Genomic DNA, 26,772 nt, shown 5'->3' on the forward strand with positions numbered 1-26,772 from the left:
GATATCCCTAGCTCCAAGGGAAAGGAATAATATGCATTTACCATGTGGGGAGCTGCCAAGAGAGGCAGCTACATGGCTCAGTGGCTAGGCTCAATGGCCTGGACTCACAAAGACTTGAGTTCAAATGTGAACTCAGATATTTATTAGTTGTGTGTCTCTAGGCAAGTTATTTCATCTGTCAGCCTTAATTCAGAGAGAAAGAAATGGCAAACTGCTGCAGTATCTTTGCCAAGAAAATGCAACAGAAGCATTAGCATGCCATGTATGATCCATAGGGTCACAAAGAATTGGATATAGCTGAACTGAATCATATATGGCAGGCACTGTGCTTTTACAAAAATCTCATTTAAACATCACAATCCTGTGAGGCAGGACATATTAGGCCCATTTTACATCTGAGGAAACTGAGGCCAAATGGGTAAGCAGCTTGCCCAGGGCCACCTAGGTAGAAAATATGTGAGGTTGGATTTGAACTCAGGTCCTCCTGACTCCAGGGCTATATTCTTCTGCATCTCCAAGCTGCCCCAGAAATTTACTTTTTAAAAAAGCAAAGAGGTTTGTTTGTTTTTCAACATTTTTAAGGAACTTAAATCATTAGCTAGTGCTCTCTCCATCATACTATGCAGCTGCCTGTGCTGATGGATGTCCCCGTGTTCTCCACTGAAAGTGAAGCCCCTCCAGCATAAAGTCAATTTCCCTTTGATCTCTGTATCCTGACCCTTAGGAGAAAGTCTCCCCCTACCTGCCAAGTGCTCAGTAAATGCCTGCTGACTGTGAATGATTTCAGCAACTGCTGTGGTCTTAGGATAGATTATAACAATTCCACCAATTCTTTTATTTGCCATGCTGAGGAAAATTCTTAAGTAGCTTTCAATTTAGCTGCAACTTCTTTCTGTCATGTGGTTTTATTTTTATTAGAATGTCAGAGTGATACGACAAAATGTTTCTAGTAATGCCCTGCCTCAGTCACGACACAAGGATCTCACAATTATAGAATAACAAGAACATTCGAAAATCTATGTCATTCTTAGCAGCTTCTGCACCCCTTCTTACCAGGATCCATAAATGTCCAAAATGGAAAGGGAGAGAACTAAAAAGGCTGCATATTTTTTCTTTTCTTTTTTAATGTGTATATGGGTGGGGGGGAGATTAGGGAGGCCTTTGGGAAAATACTTGATAAAGTGGTCAAGTCTCCTGACTGGTTGGTCCTCAGAAAAATCACTGTCATGAGTTACAAAAGGAACCATTCAATAAACTTTCATATATTAATTTGCTACAATTTATAATGCAGATTATTTCTCAGGGATTACATTTTAAACCAGCTATTTCCTGACATACTTTAGGCAAGCAACTCAATTTTATCTTCAAGTAATTATAAAGTCACATGGATTGTTTTCTTCTGGATATTTTTCAAAGAGACAACAAATTCCATCCCCATGAAATGTAGATCCTTTTTATTTTTGTCACAGACTGATTCTTTCTGATATTCTTTAATTTGAAGGGGGATAGGAGGTAGAAAGGGAGAGTGAAGGGAAACTTTGTAACTTGGGAATATACATGTACAAACGGATGAAAATAAAATTTAAAAATAAAGTATAGGAAGGAAAAAAATTTGAAGAGGGGGAAGAAGACATCATTAAATTAAGAAGATGATTTAGAAATGGGGTTTATCTTACTTTAGGAATCATTGGCAAAAAAGACAAAATATTACTTCTCAAAAGTCAAATAAAAAGTCGTCTGAAAAATAATAATTATTTTGGATATCCATTTCTATATATTACTGAAATACTATTAAATTCATTGATATTAGAAAGTTACCTACTAAAATATCTTAATTAAGACAAAGTATTTAGCAATTTTTTTAATTTTAATTTTAAATAACAGACTCTAATGAGTCAGGAGGAATGCCTGGTTGTAGATCACAAGTTATAGATTCCTTCCACCCTAATATAAGACACTCATAAATTTGTTTTTTGAATGATGTTCAGCTATATCAATGATTCACATACAGAGGCAGAATTAGGGTTCTGTCTTTATACCAAATTCTTCCAAAGAATCTAATACACCTTTATAGTTCAATCTAAAATTGTCCTACCCTTCTAAGAAATATTTGTGTAAGGCCTATCTCACTGGGTTTATGCTGTATCTTCAAACCTAAGGAAGAACTAAATAGGAATCTGGAAACAGGAAAATAGAATAGCATGATTTTTGTGGGTTTTTTGTTTTGTTTTTGCAAGGCAATGGAGTTAGGTGACTTGCCCAAGATCATACAGCTAGGTAATTATTAAGTGTCTGAGGCCACATTTGAACTCAGATCCTCCTGACTCCAGGACTGGTGCTCTATCCACTGCGCCACCTAGTCACCCCAATAGCATGATTTCTAATCATTCTTTGAGGTAAATTCTTAGTACGAGATTTCACCTTCTGCAATAACCTCAAACCAAATAAACAATAGTGTCTTCTTTTTATTATATTTTTATATGAACTTTCTCATCAAAATTAACTCATTAAGTCTCTCATATATGACCTAAGAAGTTTTTAAACATTTCACAGTAACAAACCATTTTAATAACCAAAAAAAAAAAAAAAAAATCACAGAAATAGTGTAACATAATATACCTCAATATTTTTACTGGCCACATTCTTGACAACAGCGGGAAAGAGTTCAGATGCATTTTTCCCCTTTGCAATCATCTGAAATACAAATTATAATATTAGTGTTTTAATGTATAACACACACACACACACACACACACACACACACACGACACCAGAAATAATTTCAAAGAAAAATAGATTTAGAAGAAATTTTATTTTATGCATTAGTATTATATAAAATGTGAAAAAAATTATGAATCCATAAATTACTAAATCAGTCTAATAATAAAAATGCTTCTAGTAACCATGATTAAATATACCTTTTAAAATCTATTCTCTTCATCTTCAAACACTTTTATTGAGCAAGTACTTCATTCAAGATATTGTCCTTCAAAGAAATTTAGGGGTTTATTATTATTTATTTAAGATAATGGGGTTAAGTTACTTGCCCAAGTTCATATAGCTAGGCAATTATTAAGTGTCTGAGGCTGGATTTGAACTCAGGTCCTCCTGACTCCAGGGCTGTACTCCTCTGCATCTCCAAGGTGCTCCAGAAATTTACTTTTTAAAAAAGCAAAGAGGTTTGTTTGTTTTTCAACATTTTTAAGGAACTTGATCATTAGCAAATATAAGCATTTCCATAAATAATGAATAACAAGAAGATTAAATAATAAACGTTGAATTTCTGCCATAGAGTTTATCACATTTTGAAATGGAAGAGAACCCTTATGGTTCAATTTCATAGCCAATTACACTGAAATAAAGTTATGAATTTTTTTTTTTAATTCAGAGAACTCAAATTCAGAACCTCTATTCTGGAGTAATTATATAATACATATATATAAGCTGCTTGATTTTGTTTATAATTCAAGGGTTCTTGGACTGTTTGCCTAGCCAAAAAGCCTTGCAATTTTAAGGAATAAAAAAAAAATTGACTTTGCCAGGTCTACTTCCAAACACAGGGCAAGATCTAATACTTTCAAAAGGATAAACGAAAATGCCCTCCTTTTGGCATGATTAGAGTATCTAGAGATTGATTAGACACTTATTTTGTCACCATCAGTTTTCTGAGAAAGCAACAGCAACGAAGAGATATCAAGAAACATCTAACCTCCCCTCTTTCTTCATTCCACGTCTTGACATAACATGATTTTACCATTTTTATCCTTTCTTATGTGTGTTGTTTACCCTTTTAGAATGTTATCTCCACAGGCAGTTTTCAGTTGAAGAAATTAAAGCTATCTATAGTCATATGAAAAAATGCTCTAATTCACTACTAATTAGAACATCTCTGAGGTACCACCTCACACCTTTCAGATAATCTAGTATGACAGAAAAGGAAAATGATAAATGTTAGAAGGGATGTGAGAAAACTGGGACACTAATGCACAGTTGATAGGGTTGTGAATTGGTTCAACCCTACTGGAGAGCAATTTTGAAGCCTGCCCAAAAGGCAATCAAACTGTATAGACCTTTAGGTGTGAATCCCAAAGACATCATAAATAAGGGGAAGAGACTCACATGCACAAAAATATTTATAGCAGCCCTTTTTGTGGTGGAAAATAACTAGAAATGGAAGGGATGCCCATCAACTGGGAAATGACTGAACAAGTTGTGGTATATGCATGTGATATAATATTATTATTCTGTAAGAAATGATGACAAGGCAGATTTCAGAAAAACCCAGAAAAGGCTTACATGAAGTGATGTTGAGTGAAGTGAGTAGAATCAGGAAAACAATGTACATAGTAACAGCAAAAAGTAACGATCAACTATGATAGACCTAGCTCTTCTCAACAATACAGGGATCAAAGGCAATTCCAAAACATTTGTGATGGAAAATACCATCCACATCCAGAGAAAATGCAGATTATAGCATAATATTTTCTGTTTTCAAAATTTTTTTGTCTTTTCCTTTCTCATGGTTTTTTCTCCCCTTTTGCTTCCTTTTCACAATATGACTAAGAGGGAAATGTTTAGTATAATTAAACACATATAACCTATATCACACTACTTGCTGATTGGAGGACAAGAGGAGGGAAGGGAGGGAGAGAGAACAATGTGGAACTCAAAAAAATCCAACAAAAATGAATGTTGAAAAGTATCTTTTTAACTGAAAAAAGTAAAATATTACAAAATAGAATGTTATCTCCTTGAGAGCAGGGACTATCTTTTATTTTTGTATTTGTATAGCCAGCACCTTAACACAGAGCTTTGATAGCAAACACTTAAAGAGATATTTTCTTTTTTCCCTAAACTTCATTTCATAAATTTCCAACTCACAAAAATGTATCATATTCACTTATATTGAACACTGAACTGTTCTCTTTCAAAGTACTATAAAAATTAAATTGATTAAGTCAAAAGAAAAGGAGAAAAATAAGCTCAAAGTCATATATATATATATATATATATATATATATATATATATATATATATATATTAAGCAGTGCTGATGTAGGAATCAATAGAGTTGGATATATACATGCCTGGGTCTCTATATATTTATCATAAGCAAATCATCAACTTTTACCCATCAACTAGCAATGACCTTCTAATTAATTCCTATTTCCTTTCCTAGCTTTAACTACCTCATCATTCAACTTCTTCCATAACTATCTGCAATCTGATTACTGTCCTTATGCCTACTACTGAAACTACTGTAAAATTTAAAAAATATTTATCACATCCTAGAAAACTTAAAACACTGCTTTGAGCAAATTCAATTCAAATAATATTAGGAAAACTAGAAACTTTCACAAAATAAAAAGCACCATACAGCAATAAAATAACTTTACTTAAAAATGTTTTAAAAGGAGATAATTAATAAAAATAGATGTTACTCCTATTCACCTCCACATTCATCAGTGCAGCAAAAAGATATCCTAACAGGCAATAGGAATTCTACAAATTTTCAGGATCATCAGGTGTCTCTAAGGTTTTTTTTCTTTGCCTAGTCTTATAGCCCAACCAAATACCAAGAATTTCATTGTAGCCCTTAAATGTAAACAAGATTATATAAAATAAATGTTGTTCCTATTACACCAAGTAGTTTATATTTTGTACCAAAGGTTACACTAAATGTAAGGCAAGTGATATGGCTAGACAGGGACATTAGGAAAATCATTTAAAACATCTATGAATTCATATTGCAGATGAGCCAACTAAAGGCAAAAAAGATAAATTAAGAAGCTATATTACAAAGTCCAAATGAAAAGTGAAAAAAGCTTGCTTGAGGGTGGGAGAGGATGTATGGGGGAGTTCTGGTTATAGCAAAAATTGGCAGGTTTAAACAGATGTTGGGATGATAGATGAGGGCAATTAAAAAATTTTTAAATGCCAAATAGAATGGTAGTACTAGAAACAAAATATATATCATTTGTAAGGAGAAATACAATTCAGGAAAGAAGGAAGGAAAAAGCATTGAAAATATCTTTAAAAATGCTACTGAAGCAACCAGCAGGCCACATAGGGAGCGGATGCCTAGGCCAGAAATTGAAATGTGGGACTGAGGTACAGAGGAAAGATTGGAGTTGAAAAGACAATGAGAAACTTTGTATAGAGTTGATTAAATTCCCACATGAAAAAGTTTCTGCTCCCATATATTTATACTTTAGCTTGTCCCCTGGAATAATCTACTCCCTCCTCTCTTTTCAAAGTTCATCAAGTTCTTTGATATTCAGTTCTGAGATCATCTCCTCCAAAGAAAGGCTTTCTTATCTACTGCTTGGATTAAAAGGTTCTTGGTTTAATATATCACAATCATTCTGAAATGTGATGAATTTAGGAAAAAAGTCACCAAAGCAGGAAAAGAAAGGCTCTGCTTATCCTACAACTTTTGAAATGGAAGGAACAGAAATATGAGAAAAGGAAATGTATGTTTTCAATGTAGACTGGAAACAGCATTATAAAGACTTTAATAAAGAAAGTAATCAAGGAGTAAGAAAAAGCAAAGAGATCAGTTACTTCACTGATACTGAAAAGTAACTTAAAGAATTATTCAGTAGAATTAACTGAATTATTAAGTTACCTTGTATTTTACTTTCATGTTCTTGTTAACTATTCATTTGTTTCTTTTATAAAGAACTCTTACATATACTTTAGTTGCATAACTGATCTAACTGGAGTTCAATTACAGTACATTAACTATTTAAAAAAATGTCTATAACAAACATTTAGACATGGAAATTAGCTATGAAATTCCCAAATATATTCATTTACTGTGAAATTTTGAAAATTTGGAAAGAAAATGAACAACAAAATCCAAGCCTTGAGTGTTTCTTTTTTTTTTTTTTTAATTTAAGGCAATGGGATTAAGCGACTTGCCCAAGGTCACACAGCAAGGTAAGTGTCTGAGCACAGATTTGAACTCAGGTCCTGATGACTCCAAGACCAGTACTCCATCCACTGTGTCACCTAGCTGCCTCTTGAGTATTTCTTAATAACAAAATGGTAATGCTCAGCCTATCTTGGTTAAATACATATATATACATATATACATATATAGATATATATAGTCTACATATTTAAAGCAAATTATGTTTCATATCCATAAACTCAAAAGCTTCATCCACAGTACTACACAATTAGAGGTAATATTCAGAATGCATAACAAAGTAGAGATTTTATTCACCAAATTATGTTAAGGAACTATAATGAAAAAGGACTATACTATAATAAATATAGAAAAAATGAAAAAAGATCATCTCTTTATGAAGATTACTTTTGCACGGTAGAATATAAAAGAGATAACATGATAGGTGCAAAGGAAAGAAAAGGACAGAGAGAGATATGGGCAGAAATTCAGTGATTTAGAAATAACTATCAGCTGGGTACCATGAAAAAGATGGGCCTCCCAAAGCTAACCTTTGAAGAAAAGAAGGATTTCAATAGTCAAAAATGAAAAAGGAAGGTGTGTATTTCAGGTATATCAGGACAAACTATACAGATGGGTAGAGATGTGAAGGCAGAATGTGTGAGATCAAGATATATCCAGTAATCTAGTATAACTAGAACTTTAGAGAGCACAGGATAAAATGGGAAATAAAGGTAAAAAGTAAAAAAAGGTAAAAAGGTATGTATTTAATACTGTATTTTTTCAAAATCCATGTAAAAATAATTTTAAGCACACATTTTTAAAATTTTGAGTTCCAAATTCTGTCCCTCATTTCTCTCCCCGCACTGAGAAGACAAGCAATGATAAAGGTTATATACATGTAGCCATGTATAACATATTTACATATTAGTCATGATGTGAAGGAAAATACAGACCAAAAATTAGATTTAAAAATTCGTAAAAAATTTTGCTTCAATCTGCATTCAGACAGACTCCATCAGATTTTTATCTGGAGCATTTTCCATTTTGAGTCCTTTAGAATTGTCTTAGACCTTTGTATTGTTGAGAATAAATTGGGGCAGCCAGGTAGCACAGTGGATAGAGCACCAGCCCTGGAGTCAGGAGGACCTAAGTTCAAATTCAGCCTCAGACATTTAATAATTGCCTAGCTGTGTGGCCTTGGGCAAAGCCACTTAACCCCATTGCCTTGCAAAAAAAAAAAAAAAACCTAAAAGAAAATAACTAATTCATTCAGTTAATCATTGTACAATATTTCTGTTATTGTGTATAAGATGCTCCTGGTTCTGCTCAGTTCACTTTGTACCAAGTTTATGTTAAGTCTTTTTCTGAGAGCATCCTGCTAATCATTTCTTATAATACAACAGTATTTCATCACAATCAGATACTGCTAGTTGAGCCATTCCCAATTGATGGACATGCCCTCCTCCAATTTCCAATTCTTTACCACCACTAAAATAATTGCTCTAAATATTTGTGCACATATAGATCTTCTTCCTTTTTGGTTTTTTATCTCTTTGGGAAATTCCTAGTAAAAATACTGCTGGGTCAGAAGGTTAAATGGCTTTATAGCTCTTTAAGGCTAGTTTGAAATTGTTCATCAGAATGGTTGAATCCATTCACCACTCCACCGAAGAGCAATTTTCCTACAACTCCTCCAAAATTTGTCAATTTTTTTCTATCATGTTAGCTAATTGGACAGGTAAGAAGTATTATTTTAATTTTTTTAAAGTTTTTTCAAAGCAATGGCATTAAGTGATTTGCCCAAGGTCACAGAGCTAGATAATTATTAAATGTCTGAGGCTACATTTGAATTCAAGTCCTGACTCTAGGGCCGGTGCTTTATCCACTGTGTCACCTAGCTGCCCCATTATTTTAATTTACATTTCTATAATCAATAGTAACCTAATCAAAAAACTGCCTTTTCATGTCCTTTAACAATTTAGCAATTGGAAAATAGCTCTTATTTCTTTAAATTTGAGAAATGGGATTTTTATCAAAGAAACCTTATAAAAAATTTTTTCACAGGACTGATTACTATATATTTTGCTCCATCCTGTTTTACTTCTCTCCTTCCACCCTGTACACCCTCAAAAGTCTTTTGCTTCTAACTACCACTTCCTACAATCCAAACTCCCTTCAATAAAAGCCCTCTCCCCATTCCCTTCACCTCCTATTTTCCGATATGGTAAGACAGATTTCTATACCCAAATGAGTGGATATATTATTCCTTCTTTGACACAATTCTGATGAAAGTAAGGTTAGAGCTTTCCTTTCTACCTCCCATCTCTCCTTCCATTGTAAAAGCTCTTTTAAGAGTGCCAATTTTATGTGATATATTTTACTCCATTCTACCTCTCCCTTCTCCCTTCTCTTGATGCATTCCTTTCTCACTTATTTTTATTTTTTTAGTTATCCCATTATATTCAACTCACACCCATGCCTTCTATGTATATTCCTTCCAACTGCTCCTGTAATGATAAAGTTCTGAAGTTATAAGTGTCATCTTCCAATGTATTAATATGAAAAGATTTAACTATTGAATTCATAATTCATTGTGGTTTCTCTTTCCTGTTAACCTTTTTATGCTTCTCATCAATTTTGTTTTTGAAAGTCAAATTTTTTATTCTGCTTCGATCTTTTCAACAAGAATGCTTATAAGTCCTCTATTTCACTAAATATTCATTTTTCTCACCTGAAAGATTATGTTGTTTTGCTGGGTAAGGGATTTTTTTTTGGCTTTTTCCAAGGAAATGGGGTTAAGTGACTTACCCAAGGTCACACAGCGAGGTAATTATAAGGTGTCTGAGGTCAGGTTTGAATTCAGGTCTTCCTGACTCCAGGGCTGGTGCTCTTTCCACTGGGCCCGAGTAAATGATTCTTGGTTGTAATTCTATCTTCTTTTTTTGAAAATGAGTTATTTTTATTTTTTCCTATTACATGATAAAATGATGACAAATTCCTTGTTTTTACACTCATTTTTAAAACTTTGAATTCTAAACTTTCTCCCTTCTTCCCACATCTACTTTCCCTCACTAAGAAAGTAAGTTATTTGATATAGGTTAAAAATATGTAGTCATGCAAAATATTACCATAATAATCATGTCCTAAAAATAAACATCAGCCTCTCTCCCTCCCACAGAAAGAAACCTCAAGAAAAATAAGGTTAAAAAAGTATGCTTCAATCTGCATTCAGACACCATCAGTATTGCATCTGCTCATGTAAGTCTTTCCATGTTTTACTGAGAGCATCCTGCTCATTATTTCTTATAACATAATCATATTCCACCATAATCATATACCACAATTTGTTCACCATTCCCCAACTGGTGGGCATCACCTCAATTTCCAGTTCTTTGACACCAGAAAAGAACTGCCATAAATATTCTTAAACACATAAGTCTTTTTCACCTTAAACACCTTTGTCTTTTTCAACTCTTCTGGAATATAGATCTGGTAGTGGCATTGCAAGGTCAAAAGCCTTGCAATGCCACTACCAGATCTATATTCCAGAAGGCTTTTATAAGTCCCCTGGTTATTGTTCCAAATTGCTCAACAGAACTGTTGAATCATTTCACAATTCTTCCAACAGTGCATTAATGTATCATTTTCTCTACATCCTCTTCAACATGTCATTTTTTCTGTAGATCCTATTAGCCAATTCAATATGTATAAGATAGCACCTCAGAACTATTCTAATTTGCATTTCTCCCCCAAAAAATAAGCTAGGACTTTTTTTAAATATGGTCATAGATATCATTGATAACCTCATTTGAAAATTGTTCATATGTTTTGATCATTTATAAATTGGGGAATGGCTCTTATTTTTATAGATCTGAAATCAGTTATCTATGCTTAAGAAATGAGGTCTTTATCAGAGAAACTTGTTTCAATATTCCCCTGCTCCCCAGTTACAATTGCTAACTTTATTTCCCTCCAACTTATTCACCTTAACCCATTTATTCTATTTTCTCTCTCCTTTACCTAGTTCCTCTCTCAAGTGTTTTACATCTGACTATCCCCTCTACAAGCTTCCCTCCTTTATATCACCCCCCCAATTCCTTTCCTCTTCTACACTCCTCTAAGGTAAGATAGATTTCTATATCCAAATGAGTATGGAATTCCTTCTCTGAGTCAATTTCAATGAGAGAAAAGTACATTCACTCCCCCTCAACTCTACCTTCTAACTGTGGTTCAATAGTATTTTAATAGTTTTTTTCTGGTTGCTTGTAATATTTTCCCCTTCACCTGGGGATCTGGAATTTGGCCATCATATTCCTGAGATTTCTGGGAAATATTTCATTTTGGAATTGCTCTTCAGATTTCAGACTGAACACTAGCCAGGGAAAACAATGGGAAAAAATGATTCTAAGTCAAGCTTCTCATTGAAGTTACAAGAAGGGGATAGATTTTAATCATTTATACAAAGGTTATTACTCCTTACTTTACCAGATGACCCCTTACTAATCAGGAGAGACCACTCCTTAAGAGTAATCTTATTCAATATGGATATAACAAAATTAGTTGGCTAGAATGTATTAATGCAGATTTAGATAATGAGATGTCAAGAGAGGGCAGAGAAATGGACACTATAAAAATTGACACTATGACAAATAAAAAAACAACATCTAGAAATCTCCTACTTTTTAATATATTAATGTATTAATTGTCCTAGTCAGTGTTAAAATATCAACTTTAAAGTTTATGTTTGTAGAACCTCTCTAAAGAGTTTATAAATGCAATAGATTATATACCTTATTCAATACACATTTCTAGAGTCATTAACATTTCTGAAGATGGAGCAAAAGAATAATATTGATTTTATCTAACTATACAAATCTAGAGAGGAAAGAGGGCAGAATAAGTGAAATGAAGCAATGGTTAGTAAATTTCTATAACTGGAACTTTAGCATGCACAAAATAAAGTGGAAAATAAAGATGGAAAGGTAAGCTGGGTCTTAAATGCCAAGATAACAAATTTCTATGTTATCTTATAAACAATTTGGAGCCACTAAAGGAGTTTAAATAGGGATGTGATGTAACCAGACATGGAAATTAGGAAAATCTGAGTAGCCATATAAAAAAATAATTGGAGGGGTAAAATGATGGGTGGCTAGGAGATAATGTGGGGTCAACTTAACTTAAAGAAAAATTGATTAACAATATTTTTAAAAACTTCTTTAGAATGTGTTAACAATATTTTTTAAAAACTTAATAACCTCCAAAGATTTAATTTAAAATTTTTAGAGGGACATAAACAATTTCTACAAACTAATATGGCTAGTATATGGCTAGTATATCCTACCAACCAGAGATGTCACTAATCAATACAGGAAATCTAAAAAAAATATTCTAATTTAAACTATATTTCAAATTGACATGACCTTTAAAGTAAGGACACTATCCTGTACAAATTCCCTATTGACCCCACAACTGCATAATAACATTGGGGCCAATATCCTTACTAGGGAGTTCTGACAATAAAATTAAAAAGAAATATTTGCTTCACAGTAAATGTGAAATATAACACTTAGGAAAAAAGAACGCCTCTGTAAAAGTCATTAAGTGACAAAAAAAAAAGTGTTAAGTTTAATGACACCATTCTTCCTAAAGATTCAAAATAGTTTCAGTTGTTTTTTATACACATATTATCTGCAAGTTCCTACTTCACAAAAACATTATTTCTAACTTTATAGAAGGGAAACTAGGCCTAATTCATAGATTTAGAACTGGAAGAAACTGGAAACATCAATGAGTGTAACAGTATTTAGGTTTCTTAGCTTCTGAGTCCTATAGTACATTTTTGCTTTTAGTTTTTGTGCAATAAAATTGAAATATTTTTTTTGATTTTTTTATAAATATCCTATGTTTTCTAATTATATAAAATAAGAGTTTCTACCTATCTTTTTTTTGTAATGTTTTGAATTTTACAATTTTCCCCCAACCTCCCTTCCGTCCCTTGTCCCCACTACAGAAGGCAATCTGCAAATCTTTACATTGTTTCCATGCTATACATTGATCAAAACTGAATGTGTTGAGAGAAGAATCATATCCTTGAGGGAAAAAAAAATAAGACAACTTTTAAAAAAAACTGAAGATAAAAGTCTTTGGGTTTTGTTTAAACTCCACAGCTCTTTCTCTGGATAGAGATGGCATTCTCCGTCGATACCCTAAAATTGACCCTGATTATTGCACTGATGAAATGAGCAAGTCCATCAAGATTGATCATCACCCCCATGTTGTTGTTATGGTGTATCCAATGTTCTTCTGGTTCTGTTCATCTCACTCAGCATCAGTTCATGCAAGTCTTTCCCGGCTTCTCTGAATTTGTTCAGCCATTCCCCAAATGATGGATATACCCTCAATTTCCAATTCTTTGCCACCACAAATAGAATTGCTGTCAATATTTTTGTACAAGTGATATTTTTACCCTTTTTCATTATCTCTTCATAGTATAGACCTAGTAGTAGTATTGCTGGATTAAAGGGTATGCGTATTTTTATTGCCCTTTGAGCATAATTCCAAATTTTTCTCCAGAAAGGTTGGATCAGTTCACAGCTCCATCAATTTTTGTGATTTTTTTTTTAAGAAAGCAAATAATTCGTAATGGATAGAACACCGGCCCTGGAGTCAGTTCAAATCCAGCCTCAGACACTTAATAATTGCCTAACTGTGTGACCTTGGGTCCATTGCCTTGCAAAAACCATAGAGAAAAAGAAAGCAAATAATTTACTGCCAATGTGAAAATATCTGGCAGCAATTTGCATTAAATTAAATTAAAACTCAATCCTGAAAGTGCAGAATTTGACTGCATCTAACAATCAGATATTCTTCCTTGGTCTTTAAACCACTTTAATAATTCAAACTTTTAAAACATTATCTGTATCTTTACTATGCCTTATAGATCATAGACAAAAGAAACTGAACACTTAATCATCTGAAGATTCAAAAGGTGATACATTTAATGAAATCAGTATACATGTGTTTACCAAAACTGTTACCCATGATTATACTTACCCCAACTATTCGTTTCATAGCATCTAGTTTGGAAGAATCTTTGTTGCTTTCTAGCATTTGCTTTAGATCTTCATTTCTATCAAAAACAGGAAGAAAATTAATTATACCATGTTAGATTTTTAAACTAAATTAAAATTCTTATATTATTTTCATATGAATTAGAAATCCAACTTTTTTTTTAATTTTTAACATACTAGTCCTAGGAAATGTCTAGTTAAAGAGATAACCCCACTGCCTTGCCAAAAAAAAAAAAACAACCTAAAAAAAGTTAAGTGGCTTGCCCAAGGCCACACAGCTAGGTAATTATTAAGTGTCTGAGGCTGCATTTGAACTCAGGTACTCCTGACTCCAGGCCTGGTGCTCTGTCCACTGCACCACCTAGCCTCCCCTTAAAAGAAGTAACTTTTAAAGCATTCTTCTCTCTAAAAGAATCAAATGCTTTTTTGTATTCAGTAAATGTTATACTCTATAAACAATAAACATAATAAACAAAAGCCAGAATGTAAGAATTCAAATGTAAGCAGATATATAGCTCTATAGCATACAATCAACTATATATATATACCTATATATATAGGTATATATATATACCTATAAAGATATGTTCTATTTGATCTATTTGATTAGTAAATTTATCCATTCCACACTCAAACCTTTATCAAGGCTTCCCTAATGTATAATATTAGTCTTTATTAGTTTGTAAAGATCAAAAGATAGGCATAAGTAGTTATTAAGATTTTTTCCTTTCAAAGTAATAATGAATCTTTTACTTTTTCCCAAAGATTTGTTAACTTTCCCTTCTTTTTGGAAATCTTAAACAATCTTCAATGCCTTCAAAATTATTTTGCCTATATCATAGACATTCTCTGTCTATATTTGATTGGATCTAGTTCTTTCTCATTTTTGGTTTCCTTAGCACAATCTCTAGCTCCTCCTGTAGCACAAAAGAGACTATCAAAATACCATCAAATATAATGGTCATTGTCAATATTGAAGAAAATAGATCATTATAAAAGTCTTGACAATCTATTCCACTTTTTTATCTTTTTGGTATTCTTCCAAATTCATCTTTCAATGTTAATGGTATGAGAGGGCTTAAGTAGGTTCTCTTGACAAGCTTTCTGTAAATTGTTGCTCTTTACCATTTGAAATTATTTAATGAAACAATACAACCCAATGTAAAATACTAATAATAGCTGACACCTCAGAAAACACTTGGACCATTTTCTTTACCATATCCATGGCAGGAGGTATTATAATGTTTATTTTACAGAAAAGAAAGTGTAAGTTTAAAGAAGTATGACCATGTACCACTGAAACAGTCTTAGCTTCAGTTTGCTTAGATGTAATATAAAGATGTTCTGTATTTTGCAAAACAAAGTATAACATAAATGACTTATTTTTATTAGTGTTGCCATTAATGTTAATTGGTTTATCTATTAACCCACAGGTTGTTAAATCTTGAAAGAATGAATCAAATCTTTCTTTCCTGAATCTAAGCTCCATGGTTCTTTACACTACAATGGACTTTCAATTTTTCTTCTTGACTTCTAATACAAATAGATTTATATTTAATCAATCAGGCAACAAGCATTTATTAAATAGCTTGTATTCTAGGTTCTAAGTATTTGAAGACCAAAAAAAGAAACAATTCTTGTTCTCGGGGACCTTATATTCTATCAGAGAGATAAAATGCACATACGTAAGTATAGACAATAAATAAAAGATCAATAGGGAGACAGAACACTAGCACAGGAAGTTATGATCAAAATAGTACAAGGTAGTACTGGAATTGCTTCTAAAAAGAAGTAAGGGACTCTAAGAGGCAGGGGGATGATTACAAAAGACATAATAACTAATCCTGATGAAAGGAAAAGCTTCCATACAAACAAAATTAACATAATTAGGATAAGAAGGAAAATGACTGAATGGGGGGGGGGGGATCTTTCTATCTCAGGGTGGCTAGGTGGCATGGTGGGGTGGCTAGGTGGCAAAGCGGATAGCCCTGGAGTCAGGAGTACCTGGGTTCAAATCCAGTCTCAGACACTTAATAATTACCTAGCTGTGTGACCTTGGGCAAACCACTTAACCCCCTTTGCCTTGCAAAAACCTAAAAAAAAAATAAATCTATCAAATTTCTCTGAGAAGGGTTTGTTATCCAAGATATAAGTACATATAAAAAAATAGCCATTACCCAAAAGATTAAGTAGGGAAAAGATATGGGCCAACAGTTCTCAAAAGATGAATTGCAAAGTATTCATAACCACATGAAAGAATGCTCCAAATCACTAGTAAAAGAGAAATGCAAATCAAAACAACCCTGAAGTTTCGTCTCCTACTCTACAAAATGGCAAAAATGGAAATACCCATCCTTGAAGGTGTGAAAAGATAGATATATTAATATCCTGTTGGTAGAGCTGTCTAAATGGTACAACTATTTTGGAAAGCAATTTGGAATTATTCAAATAAAATGTCCATACGCTTTGAACTGAGAATTCTATTAATAGGTTTATACACAAAGAAATCATTGATAAATACAAAGTCCCCATATGTACCAAAATATTGATAGCAGAAATTTTTTGTGATAGTAAAGAATTAATAGAAACAGAGTAGATACCATTCAAAGGAGGAATGGCTAAACAAATTGTGGTAGAAGAACGTAAAGGAAAGCTACTATGCCGTAAGAAATTATGTGTGTCATGTATGCTGAGACACAAAAAGATCTGTATGAACTAATGTAAAATGAAGTAAACAGAACCAAGAAAACAACATACCTAGTAACTAAATAGAACTTAACACTCCCCATCTCCAAAAAAGTCAATGCAACAAAATTATTAACTTGTACAGGTTTTTAGACTTTTTCAATAAATTGATCAATTGTGCTTAATTTTTTTCCTTTCTAAAAAATACTATGTGTTGCAGGGATGGTTCTTGGGGAGAAGGAAAGATATTTATGATAACTATGAGAATATAAAAAATGAAAGACAAAAAATATTTTACAAAATATTTTTATATGGGATGTCTTTCTGCAAGGGGGAAAGGGAAGCATACTAGAGGAAATGATGATGGGGGGAAGACACAAAAATGTATTTTAAACAATTAAATAAAAAGAAATATTCAGCTCCAATTTTACCTAAATATATTCACCATTTGTCCCTGTTCTCCATATTCACTGGCTTTAATTGAGAAGTCTATATAAATTACTCTCAAATATATAATTCTATATGCATCTAAATCCTAAATTTCAGTACTATATTTCAATTACCCACTAGATATTTCCTATGATGATATTTCCATGATGTCCTATAAGCATCTCAAATTCAACACATGCAAATTAAACTTATTTTAAAAACTGCCTCTCTCCAATTACTGTTCTCAAACCTTAACATCACAATCATTTTTGAATCTCACATTCAAGTGGTTGCTAGATGCTGTTCATTCTAATTACAAAATATCTATAGTAGTCATTCATTCTTTTATCCAATTGAAGTATTCTAAATTCTGAACCTTATCTCTCAACAGTTTCTTAATCCATATTCTCACCTCCAGGTACCCTGTCTCTAAAATAAACTTTACACTGCAAACCAAGTAATGTTTTTAATGTAGTACTTTCAGCACATCATTCCTTTACATAAAAACTTTTAGAAGCTGCCTACTAAACACAGCAAACAAGTTAAAAGCTCCTTATCACTGAATTCAAAGTCTTCCAAATGGTTCCAACATAGATGTTGGGTTTTATTAAATTCTAAAATACTTTCTCTTGTCCATTCCATTGCTATTTTCTTTTAAAACAAGTATTACTTTTTTCCAAAAAAAAAAAAATGATTCCAACCATTTCATTAAGAGTTTAGTACTCCTACATTGCTGCTTATATGCAGACATAATTTTCCATTAAAGGCCTACAGCTATGCCTGAAAAAGTTAAACAGTAAACTCCATTCCTAGGCTATATTGAAGGAGCTCTAGAGGACCTACATCAAATAATAACCCTGATGTTCAGTTAAGAAGTTCTAATTGGATAATTCTCAAAAAAGACAAACAAAATCATGAATATGTTGAAGTATTAAAGAACTGCCCATTATATAAATCTATAAGTATTCATTTTTCTAAATTCCTCAAGAAAGGAAAATGTTTCCTATTTTCTTTGAAATTTTTCCTACAGTCAATACACAGAGATATTACTGAAATACATCACTAATTCTGAATACATGGAGAAATATTAGTCTGAATTATGAAACCTTTTTCAAAAATGCAGGCTTTATTTTCCAGTACATTGATTAACAGAAAATTTTAAAATGTTGCCAGCAATCTCATCAAACTAGTTTTAACCCAGAAGTGCCAAAAGAACTCAAAGGAACTTAAAATGATAAAGAAATTACTGTACCATCTGATAGTGAAGGACTCCATGTAGTTTTGTTTTGGTTTTGTTTGTTTTTTTGTTTGTTTTTTTAGGTTTTTGCAAGGCAAATGGGGTTAAGTGGCTTGCCCAAGGCCACACAGCTAGGTAATTATTAAGTGTCTGAGACTGGATTTGAACCCAGGTACTCCTAACTCCAGGGCTGGTGCTTTATCCATTGCGCCACCTAGCTGCCCCCAACTCCATGTAGTTTTGAAAAAATCATTTCCTTGCTTATTCCCTGCAAATGATCAAATATCTGAAAGTTTGGATGGAAATTCTTTTTTAAGTAAACTAAATATTTCCTATGAAACTATTCCCTCTTGTTTGCTATATTAATTTGCTCATTGTTCACAGATACAAAAAAAAAAGCCTCTTCTATGCACAAAAAAAATCTTAAATTAGAAGACTGAATTAATGAATATCTATGGCTTGACTGATAGAATTCCTTTTCTTCATATCTAATAACAATATATCACAGATTAATCAGGTTCCTTTTTTTGCTCCTTCTTATTTTTGCTCTTAACTGTCTCACTGCTTATCGACAGCTCTTCCAGAAAATTGAACGAAGTAAAGATGAAAAACTGTTTGCTAACCATCACCTTACATTTTATATTCACATATTACTATCTTGATTTGGAAAATGAAAATCCAAAGAACAAAGAAAATAAATGACTTGTCCAGGATTACAAAGTCATACTCTACTTGTCTGTGAGTCAAAAGGAAATGATGCTGGTGACCAAGGTAAACTGTATTGTAACAGCAAAGTTAACAGCAGAAGTCCTCTGAGCAATAAGGAATAAAAAGAGAATTGCAGCAATTTTAAATATTTTATATAAAATACTTCTAAACTAAGCTACTGGAAGAAGGCATTTTATGCAAAGCCAGAATCATTTCAAAGTGGAAAGAAGTCAACATCCTATAATCTAAATTCTGATTTCAAATAGCACCCTTCCTTTTCTAAACAAAGTTACAAAATTCTATTCTGCTATAAATACTTCAAAGAGAATTTTTTTTTCAACAGAAAGATAAGTTCTTTATTGCACATGTTGAATTTGAAATTCCTGAGGTAAGAATGCAATACAGTGTCCAATAGGTAGCTGGTGATTCAAAACCAGAGATCCTAACTAGAGACAAAAACTGGATTGTATATCTGGGAATTATGCTCAAAGATAACTGAACCCATGGGAAATGAGACTACCAAGAGGGAGAAATAAAAGTTTTCATCATAATACATGAAAAATACCTCTACTCAATTGAAGAAATTTCCACATCATCAATAAAAAGAAAAAAGGTAAATTTAGACAACCGTGATTTTTCCTTTCATATCCATTAAATTTGCCATGCTGATAAAAGAAACTATTGTTGGTGGAGAGTCCACAATGATAAATATTATTGACATATCTTTGAATTTCTTCAATAATGTCAGCACGTTATTGAAAAATTAAAAACTATGCTCTAAAATGAATAAAATTTTTCATACCATTTGATCAAAGACACCCCCACATTTACCCTCCTTGTTAAAATGCTAATTGTAAGGAGGACAAATACAAAATTATAGACCATAAGTCCTTCTAACTTATCATATTCCCATGGTAATTCCCCTGGTGTTAGGAAAAAATTATAAACAAAGGAGCTGCTCCTTGATCAGCTAAGAGTTGAACAAATGGTCATCCTCAAAGGTAATAGAATATCATTGTTTCATACAAAATTACAAATATGACTGACTCAGCACATAATAAGCAGAGCAAAAGTAATAATATACATGAAGGCTACCATAATAAAAAGGAAAACATGAACTAAAAATATTAGAAATTGGACCAACATAATGACCAAACTTGACTCCAAAGGACTGATGATTGAATAATTTTGGCAATAGGAATGGGAATATGAGATAAGAAGACAAATTTATTTTAAAAAAATTATTCTACCAAACACAATAAAATCTTGAAAACACAAATCAAAATAATAGAATCACCAGGTCTTGGGACAAGAACGGATCTTAATCTTATCTAGGTCAATCCCATTTAGTATATGAGGAAACTGAAGCACAGTATTCCTTGTCAAAAATAATAATTATAGTGATATATACACCAAGTAAGTGATACACATAATACAATTTGCAGTTAGTATTTTTTAATTTAAAGAAACAATTTTAATTTACTCTACTGAGTTTAGATTGCCTAAGTATAAAAAGAACCTATCTTTAATTCCTTTTATCTGTCACCAATATTCAAGAAGACCTCAAAGCTGTTGAAACAATTTTATATGTGTATGTATATATGGATTAGGATATAGATATGTATGTATGTATGTATATACGCATATACACATGAATATTTAAATAGCTGGAATGTACTACTATTAGTAAATATGATAGTTTTTTTTCCAAAGGTAAAATAAAGTGATGACTTAAATTTGAATCCAGGAGGAAAAAAAATTAAAATTTAGCAGCAAAGACTGGAGATGAGAAGCAGTTTTTCATCCAGAGAAAGAAGAAATATGCCTCAGTTTAAGAGGTGACAGCAAAAGAATTGGGTGAAGGAATAGAAAATGCAGGTTCCTTAATTCAGCAGTATGGCCCATTTCAAGCTACAAGGAATCTATAGTGAATAAACTAAAAAAATATTGAATTCTTTTATATTTAATGTTTCATCTATGAATTCGAAATTTCTAACTTTTCAACCTATTTATAATATGAATCTCCATAGACAGTTTAATAAAAATGAAAAATGTTGATCTTTTTAGAATATAAAAGTACTACACAGAGCTAATTTTTAAATATATATGTATATATACACACACACACAAAAAGTTTATTAAAATCATTTTTAAAAGCTCTATGTATCTAATCCTGAAACATACAGAGCTAGGCCACATACAACTACTATTTGTTTCTTCAGGCAAAAATGAAAGCCAGGTCTGATTCAAACATTCACCTTTCAGATTTTTCATTTATTTACTAAATAAAACAATTCCTTAGAAGAGAAGATTGGTAATGTAAGATAACAAAAAACTAATAATCAATGAAAGAAATTATTTGAAATGAATTGTTTATTCTATTGTCTAAAAGAAATGTTTTCACTGTTCTTTTCACCTTCAGAATTTACTTTGAAATTTTAATTTTCCAAAATATAACATTTAAAGTACTGCGATAAATTATCTTATAAAGAAAGTGCACACATCAAAACCTTCTGGAAACAAACTCATCAAAAAAAAAAATAGAGAGAAATCAGAGTCTCCTCTTGTTAGTAACTAATTGGTCATTAATCATCATTTGTCCTTTTTAAATTTATTCATGTAAAAGAGACCCCAAAAATCTGATTATAATTTTATATTTTTGAAGACTAGTTCTCTAAATAATTTTTAAAAGTCCAAACACTTACCTAATAAAAGTATATTCAATTGGCTCAATAACAGCATCTATGAGCCCTTTTTCTTCAACAGTAGGTTCAGATTTCAGTGTAACTTGAAGGTTCTCTGCTAATCCCAAAACAGATTTAACTGTAGAAGACACTGCACTAACATGACCCAGGAATAAAAACTCTTCTTCCATTATTTAAAGTTAGAAATAACAGGCTGAATGTTTCATTTAAAATTTAAATATGAAAGGTTATTAAATTCTAAGACTTTCACAGGATACCCACTCCCTTCACAGTGCAAATGCCACCTAAAATATTTAATAATTTCAAAGGTCATTTTCCTTTAATAGAATGTCTTACCAGCTTCTCTAAGTAAACAAAGATGCAGTTTGTAAAATTTTTTTTTATTCCCCATTCTTTGTAGTAGAAGAAGAAATGTTTTGTATCCTTAAGGGGAAAAAAAAGGATATGTATATCAAACACCAGGGTACAAAATGCCACAAATTGAAGTAGTTTCATCTGTTAAGAGAACTGAAACAAATCCTATTTCCAACAGATTTTAGCAGAACAAGTCACCAAGTCTTTTTAACTCCACTAAGCAATAACTAACAAACAATGTTGGAAATAACTGACAGAAGTTCACCAATATATTAGATAACAAGGTTTTTAGACTGCTGATAAATCAGTCACTGACCTACATTCAAAAAATTGCCTATGTACAATTTTAATACTCCTACCTTCACTATGGAGTTCAACTTCATTTTGGCTGTCTACTACTTAACTTGTGTGAGCTTAAAAAGGTCAACATTTTTCCTCAGTTTCCTCATCTACAAAGAGGTTAATTCAGATTATTTCTAAGAATTTTCTTTTTCTTAACTATTTGGTAGAATATGATTAATGAATTATAATTTACCCTTTTTAAAGTTCTTCATGTAAAAAAAATCTCTGAATATGATTTTACCATAGATTTTTGAAGGTCTAGTTCTCTTAATAATTTAGAAAAATCCAAACATATAATAATAAAAACATATTCAAATGGTTCAATAACAGCATCTATGAGCCCTTTCTCTTTAACAGTAAATTCAAATGTCAATTTAAGACAGAGGTTCTCTTCTAATCCCAAAACAAATTTCCCAGGAACATTCCCCATAGTACCTTTGCCCTACTGAGGCAAGTTACCAACAAATTTCAACAAATATTTAAGTGTCTTCTATGTTTACCACTCTGAAGGTACTATATAAAGATTAAAAACATTCATCTTCTATCCAGATTATAATCTAAAAGCCATAGCAACATAGTTATACAGTTATACAAGTATAGCACATATTAGAATGTATTCATTGCACAAGAAAATTACGTCTTGAGATCAGATAGGAAAGAGATTGATCACTACCTGTCAGGAGATAGAAATTAGTTGACTTACTCCATGAGTCGTTTGGGGATAGGGGAGGTACTGGGAAGAAGAAGAAGAATGCATCTGTATCCAGAAAAAGAATTTTGGAGTTTGAATGAAGACCAAAAGACTATTACCTTCAATTTAGAAAAAATACCCGTTAACTTATGTAATTTTGCTATCTCTTATACTTTATTTTTCTTCCTTAAGGATATGATTTCTCTCTTATCACATTCAACTGAGATCAATGTATACCATGGAAACAATGTAAAACCTAATAGAATGATTTCGGGGGCGGGAGCAAGAAAGGGGAGAAAATTGTAAAACTCAAAAATAAATAAAATCTTTCTTAAAAATCTTCCCAAGGCGGAGCCAAGATGGCGACAAGAATCTTAGGAGCTCTGATAAAATTCATCAGCTAAGGACTCTAACTAAACTTTCAAGAGACAGAACCCACAAAGTGACCCAATGAGGCAGTTCTCCTACTCAAGGTAACCTGGAAAAGAGCAGAAAGGCTCTGCTCCCCAGGATTGGAGAGGCGGCCTGCCAGAGGGGTGGCCCACCAGAGTGAAAGAACTTCAGCCTACCAGAGGCAGCACCAGGGCACTGGGAGCCAAGGCTCACAGCAGTGGGGGAGTCTCCTGAGCTGCACCCCGAGGAACACCGGGCACAAAGTGGGAGAACAGCGGGGTGCCCTCTGCCAGAGCAAGCACGTGGAGCCCAGCTCTCAGGGCACACAGAGAGCAGCATGGTCTTTCCCCAGCCCTGATCCAGGAAACATAAGCAGGTGGAGCCTGTAAGCAGGAGCCCCCAGGGCATGAGCCCATTGAGCTGAGGGAGGGGAGTGGAGAGAGAGAGAAGACTGCAGAGCTCTGTCCTCTGCCCCTGGAACAGGACTCTGGGGCTCTGACCACATTCAGATTCTGATCGCAGTCTAGGCCCCCCCACAGAACAACAGGGTCCCCCCACCTCAGCCCCATGGCAGAGGGGGGTGCTTATGGTCATTCACAGACCAGGAGGGAGGACAGAGCCTCACACACTGAGACCCTTGTGGGAGTGTCCCAAAAGCTCAGGAAGCACCCCAAAACCAGGCCCAGGCTGGGAAAATGAGCAAGCAGAGAAAAATGAGCAACAGCATTGAGAAATATTTTGCCTGTGAGCCCAAGAAGGATCAAAATACTCAGTCTGAAGATGAGGAAGCACAAGCTCCTGCATCTAAAGACTCCAAGAAAAACAGAAATTGGGCTCAGGCTAAGACAGAGCTCAAAAGAGACTTTGAAACTCAAATGAAGGAGTTAGAAGAAAAACTGGGAAAAGAAAGGAGAGAGATGCAGGAAAAACATAAAAATGAAGTCACCAGCCTAGTCAAGGAAATCCAAAAAAATGCTGAAGAAAATAGCATGCTAAAAACCAGCTTAGGTCAAATGGATAAAACAGTGCAAAAAGTTATGGAGGAGAAGAATGCTTTAAAAAGAAAAATTGGCCAGATGGAAAAAGAGATAAGAAAACTCTCTGAGGAGAACAAATCCTTCAGACAAAGAATAGAACTCAGGGAGATTGATGAATTTAACAGAAATCAGGAATCAATACTTCAAAGCAAAAAAAATGAAAAATTAGAAGAAAATGTGAAATATCTCATTGAAAAAATAACTGATATGGAAAACAGACTTAGGAAAGATAATTTGAAAATTATTGGAATACCTGAAAGTCATGATCAGGAAAAGAGCCTTGACATCATTTTCAAAGAATTACTACAGGAAAATTTCCCTGATATTCTAGAAGCAGAGGGCAAAATAGAAATGGAGAGAATCCACCGATCCCCCCAAGAAAGAGATCCCAAAAAACCAACCCCTAGGAATATTATAGCCAAGTTCCAGAACTCCCAAGTCAAAGAGAAAATATTAAAGCAGCCAGAAGGACAGTTCAAATATCATAGAGCTGCAGTCAGGATCACACAGGACTTAGCAGCAGCTACATTGGAAGTTCATAGGGCTTGGAATACAATATACCGGAAGGCAAAAGAGCTTAGAATGCAGCCAAGAATGAACTACCCAGCAAGGCTGAATGTCCTCTTCCAGGGAAAAAGATGGACTTTCAATGAACCAGGGGAATTTCAAATGTTCCTTCTGGAATGGCCAGAGCTGAACAGAAGGCTTGATCTTCAGATATAGGACTCAGGTGAAGCATGGAGATTGGAGGAGAGGGGGGAAATATGAGGGACTTAATGAGGATGAACCACATGTATTCCTGCATAGAAAAATGACACTGAAAATACTCAAATGAACCTTCTCAGTTAACAGAGCAGGTAGAGAGAGCTTTTATAGTTGAAGCACAGGAGAAAGCTGAATTTGAAGATAAAATATGGTGTAAAAAATGGAGTCAATAGGAAAAAAAAAAGGGAAATGGAATGGGAGACAGAAAAAGGAGAGGGGGAATAGTCCAAGATATTTCACATAATAAGATTTTTTTTATTACAATGAGCTATTGCAATGATATGGAAGTGGGGAGGCAAGGGGGAATGAGGGAACCTTTGCTCTCATCAGAGAGGGCTAGGAGAGGAAACAGCAAATATACTCAATGGGGTATAGACATCTGGAGTAAGAAGGAGCAGGGAGCAGGGGGAAGGGGTGGGGATGTGAATAAAGGAGGAGAGGATGGACCATGGGGGGAGAGTGGCCAGATATAGCACATTTTCTTTCTTACTTCTTGCAAGGGGCTGGGATTGGAAGGCCTGCCCAGGACCACAGGGCCAGGTGGATTCTGGGCCTAAGGGGTGGTATGGGGGCTCAGGGCTTCTTGGCCCCAGGACCAGGGATCTGTCTGCTGCACCACTCAGCGACCCTACAGCAGAGTCAGAGTGAAAGGAGAGAGAAAATAGAGTACATGGTAGTGGAGAAATAAGAAAGGAGGGAGTTGCGATCAGCAATGGCAACGGTGTAAAAATATGGAAATAACTTTTGTGATGGACTTATCATAAAGAATGAGATCCACCCATGACAGAGTTGTTGGTGTTGGAACAAAGACTCAAGCACATTTTTTGTTATTATTATTTGGGGGAGGGTGCAGGGCAAGTGGGGCTGGATGGCCTGCCTGGGGCCACATAGCGGGGTGATCTTTGGGTGTCTGGGGCCAGATTTGGACCCAGATGCTCCTGGATCAAGGGCCAATGCTCCATCTGCCACCCAGCCACCCCTACTATTATTACTATTTTATTTTATTTGGGGTCTTTTTTCTTTCTTTTTTTTTTTTTTGTTTTTGTTTTTGCAGGGCAGTGGGGATCGGGTGGCTTGCATGTCACACGGCTGGATGATTGTTGGGTTTAAGAGGCTGGATATGGACTCGGATGCTCGTGGCTCCAGGGCTGGTGCTTCATCCATTGCGCCACCTGGCCATACCTACAATTATTACTATTATTTTTTTATTTTAATTTTTTTCTCTCCCCTTTACTTTTTTCGCCCAAGCAAGTCTATCTATATTCATGGGGGAGGAGGGGTATTTTGTTTACTTGTAAACAAGAATATTTTATTAATGTAAAAAAACATTTGTACAAAATGAGAATAAAAAATAAATTAAAAAAATCTTCCCATTTGGGGCAGCTAGGTGGTGCAGTGGACAGAGCACCAGCCTTGGAGTCAGGAGTACCTGGGTTCAAA

The 26,772-nt window shown here is 33.7% G+C and overlaps 1 protein-coding gene across 6 annotated transcripts in view; it reads right to left on the reverse strand.

The window, feature by feature from the left end:
• Nucleotides 1–26,772, reverse strand: part of AP3B1 (adaptor related protein complex 3 subunit beta 1) — a 374,259-nt gene that overhangs the window by 300,097 nt on the left and 47,390 nt on the right. For 3 of the 6 annotated variants that reach the window (XM_074204379.1, XM_074204375.1, XM_074204378.1), the window contains exons 2-3: nucleotides 13,970–14,045; nucleotides 2,620–2,694 (exon numbers count right to left, since the gene is read on the reverse strand). In XM_074204379.1, coding sequence (XP_074060480.1) covers nucleotides 2,620–2,694; nucleotides 13,970–14,026 — 132 coding nt within the window. In that variant the 5' untranslated portion in view covers nucleotides 14,027–14,045. Of the gene's footprint in view, nucleotides 1–2,619; nucleotides 2,695–2,918; nucleotides 2,987–9,724; nucleotides 9,886–13,969; nucleotides 14,048–21,750; nucleotides 22,738–26,772 lie in introns of those variants that run through there. The other 3 variants (XM_074204381.1, XM_074204377.1, XM_074204376.1) reach the window with 3 other exon arrangements.

Source organism: Macrotis lagotis, chromosome X (genome assembly GCF_037893015.1).
Source record: "Macrotis lagotis isolate mMagLag1 chromosome X, bilby.v1.9.chrom.fasta, whole genome shotgun sequence".
NCBI classification, from domain to species: Eukaryota; Metazoa; Chordata; class Mammalia; order Peramelemorphia; family Peramelidae; genus Macrotis; species Macrotis lagotis.